We start from the raw sequence: 10,086 nt of genomic DNA on the forward strand, positions 1-10,086 counted from the left end.
GATATTATGAATTTAAAAATAAGTCAGAGAACTCGCTTGAAATTTGAAATATGATGTTAATAATTAATTAATGAATTTAAGACTTGGAATATTCATAGAAGGAAAAGTTCAACTATTTAGTATAACCAATCGATTGGTTTATTTCCTTTTATTTTATTGTCTTTAAAAAAAAATTTCCTTGAATCTTCAAAAGAAAACAAATACCTAGAACCTAGCGCGTGCAGTAAAGGAGTAAATAACAGGTGGCTAATACTCCCACTTGAGTCATGAAAATTAATTCCCAAAAATTGAAAATGACATATATGTATATATATTTAATCGGAATATAATTAAATGGATCACTTGCTTTAATTATTACTATTAATGGGATTGAAACGGTAATACCGAGTGATCATCCGAATAAGACTTGACCATCAATCTTTTGGGTTGTACAATATAAAAAAATAACACTCTTCCATTCTTCTAGTAAAAAATGACAGTTTGCCCCACTTGAGTCATGAAAACTAATTCCAAAAATTGGAAAGTATATAGGTCAAATTGAAACAAATTTGGCCTGTTAATTAAATAGATCACTTACTTTAATTATTCTATTAATTGGACTGAAATTAATGGTACAATGTAGATTGATCATCACCAGATTCAAATATCAAAACCTTTGACTTTGAAGGTAGCTCAAGTTCTCATTAGGTATAAAGCTGCGTCTTGTAACTTGCCTCAATTAATTACCAATGCATAGATTGATATATGTATATATAATCAGTTTAAGGAATTAAATATAGTGTACGGTCTAAATATTAGCTATTTGCTGACTGTTTTCGCCCTTTAGTATGATTAGTTGTGAAGTACATAATATCAATATTAATTAGTATTATATATCTTATATATTGACTAATCAAGCTGGGAACATGAATATCACCATCACTGAATTAATATATTTGACTAACCAACTCACTGACGCAGATGCAATATATAAATTAGTATACATATATATAATCAGTTTAAGGAGTTAAATATAGTGTAAGGTCTAAATATTAGCAATTTGCTGACAGTTTTCACACTTTATTATGGTTAGTTGTGAATTGCAAAATGTCAATATTGATTAGTATTATATATTTTATATTGACTAATCAGGCTGGGAACATGAATATCACTATCATTGAATTGATATATTTAATTAACCAAGTCACAGACGCAGATGCGATACATATATTAATATATGTATATGTAATCAGTTTAAGGAATTAAATATAGTGTAAGGTCTAAATATTAGCAATTTCAACATATCAATATATTCAATTAAAATTTGATGTCATAAATTTCATCTATTACACTACAAGTATTGAAACTGTTAGTTGCTTGTTGGTTCAAAACATATACCATGGCAAGAGGATGGTCGGCGACGGTTACCAGTAGTAAGCGGATGTAGGGTTTTCAAGGACTAAAATATGGTGAACATTTTAAACAGTGGAAGAAGAAATTTTTCTCAATTTACGTGGGTAATTTAAACCCTAAGATGACTTGGGGTCAGCTAACTGAGCTTTTCAATGAATTTGGAGTGGTTGTGGATGCTTTCTTACGAAAACGCCGCCCCTCCCAAGGAACACCTAATCGACCAACCTTTGCTTTTGTTAGATAGAGAACTACTGAGGAAATGAGGACCGCAATTCTCAACGGTAATGACAAGATTATAGAGGGTAGGAGGATTATTACTAACTGGGCTATCTCAGCTAAGCCTGGTAAGAAAAGTAGTCACTCCAAGGTGGTGGAAGGGGAGCAAGTTAGGAAAACTATCAAAGATGCCCTTCTTTATGGTCACCAACAAAGCAACTCCAAATAGAGTGGGACTTTGACTGAAAAATCAAGCGACTCCATTAACCTTACGGTGGATATTGTGGACAGTGATATTGAATGGGTTCGAAGAAGCGCTGTCGCTTGCATGAGGGAAACCTCTTCCCTTAGATTGATCCAATCTCGCCTCATTGAATAGGGCATTCCCTGTCGCTGTTCGGCCCCCTTAAAGCACTCATCATCTTTAATGATGCGAAAGAGATGAAAGTTGCTCTTGAAAGTTTCCCTCATGTTTGCATTATCTGGTTTAACTCTATTACCCCTTATACTACGGTTGTGGAACAAGGACTTAGCCTACTTGCATTTCAATTGAAAATCTTCCTCTTCACCTTTAGTGTGAGAATACCTTCAACAGGATTGGTAGTCTGTGGGGAAAGGTCATCAAAGTGGGTAGTGAAGTTGTATATTTGCGAAAGTTCGATATAGCCAGAGTGCTTGTCATGGTGGAGGAAGGGCAGTGCATTCCCAGTTGGTAAGAAGTATCCATCAATAGGTGTCGGGTTGTGTTGAGACTTTCTATAGAGAACCAGACACTTAACTTTCATGAAGACATCGTTGATGCATCTACCAATAATACCTGCCACTCAATCATGCATATTGCCAGCCCTGCCATTCAAGGTGGCAAAATGGGGGAGGGCCCGTTACTCAAGACACCAAGTGCTAACTTGGCTATTGAGCGGGCAACTTTAAATTTCAAAATTCAAAAGGACACCAAAAAGATGTGGGCTACGGTGTAATCCCATTCTGATGAACAAGATTTACAAAAGCCTTTCCCTTCCCAAAAAGGCTCAGGTCGTGATCTTTCATCTTTCCTAAATGAACAGAAATAGGCAAGATAAAGATAGCCCATACTTTCTTTGCACAATGTGGAGTCTGGATTTCTTAGCAATAAGGGAAATGGGGTGGCCTTGGGAGGTAGTTCTTGTGAAGCAACAGTGGAATATGCCATCGACAGCCTCTTAGAATGCCTTACCCGAAAAACAAGAAAAACACCACCCAATCAAGCGGTCGTAGGGTTTGACCCATCGCTGGAAAACTTTATGGTTTTATTTAAACCTGAAGCAAGGGGACTGTTGGTTGAGTTCGAAAATAGTGAGCCTGAACCTAGACTAATTCGAAGAACAAGAGGGAGGGGATCCCGAAAGGTGGCTAGCAGAGGCAAGAGGGGAGAAGATTAACTGTAAATCCTCGTCAATTAGTGATGTCCCCTCAACCTGAAATGCCTCAAGAACCAATCTTTGATAGTGACATAATCAGGCGTAACGCCGCCAACCTTGTATAGGACCATGATAGGGTAAAATTTCCTAAGAGTTTAAGTCTTTTGAGTTTCTAAGGGAGATGTTCTCATTTTCAAATATTGTAATGGCACTTGGTGACATTTATACAAATTCTTTCTAGTTATTTGGAAAAAAGAGTTAATTCCTCGTTTATTATTCATGTTCTTAAATATCAATCACTTATTGCTCTTAATGATTGTCAATCAATCAGCCTTGTGAACTGCCTTTACAAAATCATCTCTAAAGCCCTTGTAATGAGATCAAGGAAGGTGATTGATGATATTGTGCAAATTAATCAATTTGCCTTCATCCGAGATAGGTAACTTCTTGACTATTCTTTGATCATTAATGAAATTGTTGATTGGATGAGAAAGAATAAGCAAGGGGTTCTTCTCTTTAAAGTTGACTTTGAGAAAGCATTTAAGAGTGTGTCTTGGGAATATCTAGACTTCGTTATGACTTATGGGTTTCAGAGTTAAATGGCGCTCTTGGATTTCTGCATGTATTTCAACAGCCTTCATCTTTATTCTTGTCAATGGCTCCCCCACAAAAGAAATTCACATAAGTAAAGGCCTTAAATAGGGTTATCGGTTGTCGCCACTTTTTTTCAATCTAGTGGTGGAATCCTTTAGCACTCTAATGCACAAAGCTGTTGAACGGTAGTTAGCTAGAGGTATAGCTCTAGGCGATATAGAAATCCATGTCTTGCACTTGCAGTATGCAAACAACACTGTAATTCTCTATGAGCCCAATCTTTTTTTTTTTTTGTTAAATATGAAACAGTTATTGAGGTGTTTTCAGATGGTCTCTAGCTTCAAGATTAACTTCCATAAAAGCCACCTCTTTGGAATTGGTATTGATCATGACTTGGTTTCTACTTGGGTGGAGATGATCAACTACAGAGTCGGAAGCCTTCCAACCACTTACTTTGGCCTTCCACTGGGTGCAGCAACGTAACTAGTTTATGGCAACCGCTAATCAAAAAACTTGAGGTCAAGTTATCGTCTTGGAAAGCTAGAACTCTCTCTATGGGGGGTCATGTCACCTTGGTAAAGCCAGTGTTGTCTAGCCTTCCCATCTTCAATATGTCTCTTGTCCAAATGCCTGTCAAGATTAAAATGGTAATTGAAAAAATTTTACAACGATTCTTCTAGGGCGGCCCCAACCTGGTCCACAAACTCCACCATGAAAGCTGGAATTTCATGTGCAATTTTCAAGATCTTGGTGGCCTTAGCCTGGTTGATCTTGGTTTGAAAAATAGAGCTCTTCTTAACAGATGGCTGTGGCGATACAGTAACAAACCGGGCAACTTATGGAGGAAAATTGTTTGTGAAAAATCTAGTCTTAGCCATAATGGACTGTTCCCACGCACTAGAAATCTCAGTAAGTCATCTAGTTTATGGAAAAACATAACTAGACCACTCTCATCTTCTTGCGAATTCAGCTCATTTGTTATTGAAGGCATGGGTTTGGCTTTGGGGAATGGCCATCACATAAAATTTTGGGATGACAAGTGGATTACTGGCTTGTTCTCAAGCAACCTTTTCCCTGATTTTTGCTCTAGCAACCAAAAAAGAAGGCTACGTTAGGGAGTTTGGCAACTGGGCGGACAATGTTTGGGTATGGAGAGTCGACTTTAGAAGAAATGTCCTCGCTTGCGAAAACGAATAACGAGAGAACGTTTTATTCCTCATTAATGAGCAAACCATCAATGAAGACTTCCAGGATAAACTTGTTTGGAAGGGTAGTGTTAGTGGTAACTACACTTCCATTTCCTTCTGTCGACAAGTCTGTCTCTCCAACTCAGCCCAAGCAAACCGCTGGAAGCTTATTTGGGCAAGCGTAGCCCCCTTAAAACCAAGGTCCTATGCTGCCAGATTATTAGGAAGAGGCTAGCAGTCCAGGACACTCTTGTCAGCAGGGGTATCATTAATGCTGACGCAGCTACCTATCTCTTATGTCACCGTGTCACTAAATTGATAAGTCACTTGTTTTTTATATGTGACAAATCCTGGCAACTATGGCAAAAATGGTCAACTTTCTGGAATGTTCATTAGGTGATTCATGAAGACTTGGTTATCTGTTTTTTGCCTTGGCTTGATATTGCTAATTCACTGCATAACGGTGTGATCTGGCAATTAGCTTGGTATGCTTTGATTTGGATCATTTGGGCATCACGTAATGATATTGTCTTTAAAGGTAAAATTTGGGACATTCAGCAGAACTTTGAGCTCTTGAAATTCAGAGTTGCTTGGTGGATCAAAGCCAAATAGCAAGAGACCAGCAACTCTATTAGTGACCTTGCAAGACTGCCTCACGAAGGGACTGTGGCCATCCCAAGCAAAGTCATGACGTGTAAGAGAGCGGAGAACTGGCCCAGGCCAGAGGTTGGGTATCTTAAATTCAACACGGATGGTTCCGCTGGTGGCTGTCCAGGTGACTCCAGCATAGGTGGCATCTTAAGAAATGAGTGTGGAGATGTGCTCATCTTATTCTCTAAGTCCTTTGGCATTTCTGATACCGATCAGACTGAACTTTTGGCCATTAAAGAAGCTACCATCATATTTGCAGCTTCAAGATGGTGCTCCAGTCATAAACTACTTTTGGAACGCGATAACTCTAATGTATAAACTACTCTTAGAATGCGATAACTCTAATGTTGTTAAATGGGTCACCACTCCCTCTAGCGTACTGCTGCGCTTTAGTACTATGATAACGCAAGTTCATAATACCCTTGCCAGAATTAATAGTTGGCACATTAATCATATCCCCAGATCGGCAAACGGTGAAGCTGACTCTCTTGTCAAAGATGGTGTATTAAGACCTTCAGCTTTTCTTTGGATTAACCATTCGTTTGATGTTCAAGACATGGGCGCTGCTCACACAACTAGTACCTCTTCTTGCCAAGAAGGACTCTTCATACTCCCTGTTTCTAATTGTTTGGTATTGAGTCCTGCTGATTCCACTTTCTCTAAGTTCTTGTTCTGGTCACTTTCGTATAGATTATTATGTACAGACCCTGCTGTATAGGATATGACAGCAATTATACATGTCCTCCTCTGTGGTTGATTTTTTTTGACTGCAGAGTTTTTGTACTGGTGGCTGGGGGACCCTTTCTACCTCATTTTGAGTGATACACATAGCTGCATTTCAAAAGAAAAATATTAGCAATTTGCTGACTGTTTTCACACTTTATTGTAATTAGTTGTGAATTGTATAACATCAATATTAATTAGTATTATATATCTTATATTGACTAATCAGGCTGGGAACCTGAATATCACTATCACTGAATTAATATATTTGGTTAACAAAGTCACTGACGCAGATGCAATAGACGTGTGACAAGTCATCCATAGAGGATGCATGCAATATTTTCCACGCGATTTCTTTTGCTTGTTTGGCCAAGTCTATCCTTAATGTTTTCCACTCAAATGAATTTCCATCTCAGAAGTTGAAGGTCAGATTTCAGAGGTCTTACATAAATGAGACAGAGAGAGATAAGAAATTTTCAGAAATGGAGAGAATCGAGCGACTGTTTACTCGTAGAATAGACAGCTCTAGACTCAAACCAGGAGATCATATATACGCCTATAGGTTCATTCATCTTTACAGCCATCATGGTCCGTTTTCTTTCTTTTTGATTTTATTAATTATACATTCTCTTTGTGGTTGAAGTATTATATGAGAAAAGTTGAAACCATAAAGGTTGTTTCTAAACCTATCAAATTCACCGGATGCTTGCTCCCAATGCATGCAGGAATATATGTAGGTGAAGATCGTGTCATTCATTTCATCCAAACTAAAAGCGACAAGGGAGCCTCCAAGGACAAACCTCCTTGTGAAAGATGTGGATATCAGAAGAACGTGCACCCGCCTTGATTGCTTCCTATCACGCCGTCTCTTTTCCAGTAAGTCGGTTCGTCTTTACCAGTATGAAGAACACCAGTTTGACAAACTGGTGAAAATAGCTGGCACCTGCACCACTTCCACTCCTAATTTTCCACGTGAAATTATTGTGGAGATTGCCGAGGCGTTCCATAAAAACAATTGTTTCGGCGGCCATGACCTTTTCGGTAACAACTGTGAAGGTTTTGCAACATCCTGCAGAACCGGTCATCCCTTCAGTGAACAGATTCATAGCATTAAGAGTATCCCTATAATTGGAATCATAGCACCAATCCTAGCTAAAGGATTTGCTAAATTAAAGTTGTCTTCTTGAGGATGCTTTAATTTAGGGGAAAACAAAAAAGAAAAGGGAAAAGAAAAGTCTTATGGTTGAATTGGCCTTAGCTCGATGATCAGTTGAATTAAGTGAATAAGATTTTAGGTTAATGCACTACTGAAGTGTAAAGAAGCTGCTGATCAACGGATGAGCGCTGGTTGGTTTTTGATTCTATATTCTGGTTTTCTTGCTTTGTGATGCCGATAAGGCAGTTGTGTTGCAGTGTTGGTTTCTTTTGTAAAAGGTTTTTAGTGAATAAATTATATGTTGTTATTTTATTCGCAAGTAATTGTATACCATATGCAATCAATTAAAGATAAGTACTACCTTATCAATTAATCTTGTAATATATATTATAAGATAATTTTGTCACACACTCAAGGCAACAAAGCTAAGTGTTGGAAGAGAAGCCAATCCTTTAGCCCATTGAGAGCACATCAAAAGCATCCACACATGCATGTACATGTTGGACATCACCTGAATCGAAATATCTAAGCTAACCGATCGGCTTCTCTTGAGTTCTCAATTTATTTCTGTATATGCTATTTTTCACATTCCACTTTGGTTGATGTGAACCTCACTCATTAAGCTTTCGCCTTTACTTTCCTGCATTAATTCTTGGGCCATAACATATCATATTATCACTCCTTGTTCTTATTTATAACAGTTTGTCTCGTGAATCAGTTATACAACTGACCACGAGCGAGCTACGTTGTTAACTTCTTATGGGCGTCTTTGGGCGCCAGTGATCGCTTTTGCAACAACACATACTGCGGGAACAGCGAAGATTGCACCAGTGCAAAGGAGACCTTTACCCAAAGGTTCTGCTATATCTTTAATAGCGTCGCCTGCCGCTTGTACCTGCTGACTGTAGGCCAAGCCTGTTTTGCAGTACACAGCAAAGTGCTCGCAATTGTTTGCAATAAGATTGTACTCCCCAAAGCCTTTCCTTTCCAGGAGATCAGTGGCTCTCTCAACTACTTCATGGTCTGGCTTGGAAGGGGATACACTACACGTGCCACGTGGCTTATTATTAAAATAAGATGTAGGGACTCCATATTCATAAAACTCAAATGATGAGCGACCATCAAGGAAACAATCAAGGCAGGTCTTGATGATTCCACCTTGGCAGTACTGTGGCTTGTATCCACATTTTTGGCATGGAGGAGAAGACTCAATTTCCTCGGAAGAGGACCCACTTCCCATGAAAGAAGACGCACTTCCCATGAAAGAAGACCCACTTCCCATGAAAGAAGACGCACTTCCCATGAAAGAAGACCCACTTCCCATGAAAGAAGACCCACTTCCCTTGAAAGGTGCCTGGAGGTGAATGACCATGTCATTGCCCACATATATTCCTGGCGTGAGTCAAAAAAAGAGCAAAATTTATGATATTTGGGATTAAAAAATAACATGCAACTAATCATTCCTAATTTTTGTGTTTTTTTTATTTTCATTTGTGAATTTTAAAATTTACTTTTTAAATTATTATCTTTGAAAATTTTCTAAATCCATCTATACCTTCAATTACGGTTAAAAACTAATTAAATTTACTATCTTATACCATACGGATGTCCACCCCATATGAAATCTAGTCGAAAAAGTTAAAAAGTCTACATATTTTTGACACGTAGACATCCATGTCATTGTGCCCATCTTCGATTGCCACATAAACATCTATATGGTTGGGATTTATATCACGTTGATATCAATTTGGTGTTAAAGTGATAGATTTTGTAAAGAATTTTTTTTAAAATGTCTTATATTTAAAAATTGAGTTCTAATAATCATAGATGAAAAATATTAAATATCACATAAAGGTGTGATAAAGTCTTTTATATTTAAAAAAGAAAGAGAAAAACAAGCAAAATAGGATAAAAAAAGAGAAACAAGATAATAAAAAGGAAGAAGAAGAAGCATATGTACCATGGTGAGCGTAGAGCCCTCCGGCCCTTGTGGTATAGATGTGATCGCCAGGTTGCGGCTTCCGAACAGGTGTAAGCGTGGTTTGTGGCTGTCCCATTTTAATTCTTTTTTTTCTATTTCAAATCCTTGAGTTTTAAGTTGCCCTCTTTGCAATAAACTCCATAAATTTATAGAGATGTGATCAGAGGCAGAGAACCCAAGCAAACATAAAATCGAGAATCAAATAAAGAAAAATACCTATGCCCTAAAGCTAAAAACAGATTGGTTCTTATGCTAGACAGCATACATTGCTCAAAGGAATCAGTCTATCCATGTGAACGCTTGAAATGCTTGGTTGCTTTGGCATAAATTCTAAATCCAACTAAAAATATTTTTTAATTTATATGTATTACATTACGAGTTTTCTATTAATATCTTCTTAAATATTTTTATTTTACCTTCAAATTTTCTAAGTTGTATATGCCTTAGCTCATCACGGAGATGAGCCGATTATGTGGTCCATGAACAGCTCTAATTAAGAATGCTTCTTAAATATATGCTTTACTTAAATCTAATATCTTAAAAATAAATTTCAAATTTAGAAATATTAAATTTAAATTTGAACTACGAGAGGTGGGAAAGCGGTTGATATAATATAATTAGACTTTGACATACTCCTCATGATACAAAGTATTCGAAATAGATACCATTTCAGGCTCATGTAATTGGTTAAGTATAAAACATTTCCAGAGTTGGACGTAGGAGAGTGATTTGTCTCACAAAAATTGGCATCTGTACCGCTATTATCTCTCTAGCTAGGTACCTTTTCTT

The 10,086-nt window shown here is 37.5% G+C and overlaps 1 protein-coding gene and 1 long non-coding RNA gene across 3 annotated transcripts; one reads left to right on the top strand and one right to left on the bottom strand.

Moving 5' to 3' along the window:
* The first annotated feature begins 6,646 nt into the window (after positions 1-6,646).
* On the top strand, positions 6,647-7,623 carry LOC148762990 (uncharacterized). Its single transcript, XR_016026230.1, has 2 exons — positions 6,647-6,748; positions 6,886-7,623. It is a non-coding gene; the product is annotated as an uncharacterized LOC148762990 (long non-coding RNA).
* Positions 7,624-7,678: 55 nt separating this feature from the next.
* Positions 7,679-9,432, bottom strand: LOC18600148 (protein LEAD-SENSITIVE 1-like). 2 transcript variants are annotated; one of them, XM_088806174.1, is made up of 3 exons: positions 9,277-9,432; positions 8,631-8,708; positions 7,679-8,567 (listed from the first exon to the last, which is right to left on the bottom strand). In XM_088806174.1, the coding sequence occupies exons 1-3, from the start codon at positions 9,371-9,373 to the stop codon at positions 8,074-8,076; spliced, it is 669 nt and encodes a 222-aa protein (XP_088662300.1). In that variant the 5' UTR covers positions 9,374-9,432; the 3' UTR covers positions 7,679-8,073. The 2 variants fall into 2 exon arrangements, with proteins under 2 accessions (XP_088662300.1, XP_007030520.3); XM_007030458.3 differs by having other exon boundaries at positions 7,679-8,708.
* Positions 9,433-10,086: the final 654 nt, after the last annotated feature.

Source organism: Theobroma cacao, chromosome 5, assembly GCF_053813885.1.
Source record: "Theobroma cacao isolate CCN51 chromosome 5, ASM5381388v1, whole genome shotgun sequence".
NCBI lineage: Eukaryota > Viridiplantae > Streptophyta > Magnoliopsida > Malvales > Malvaceae > Theobroma > Theobroma cacao.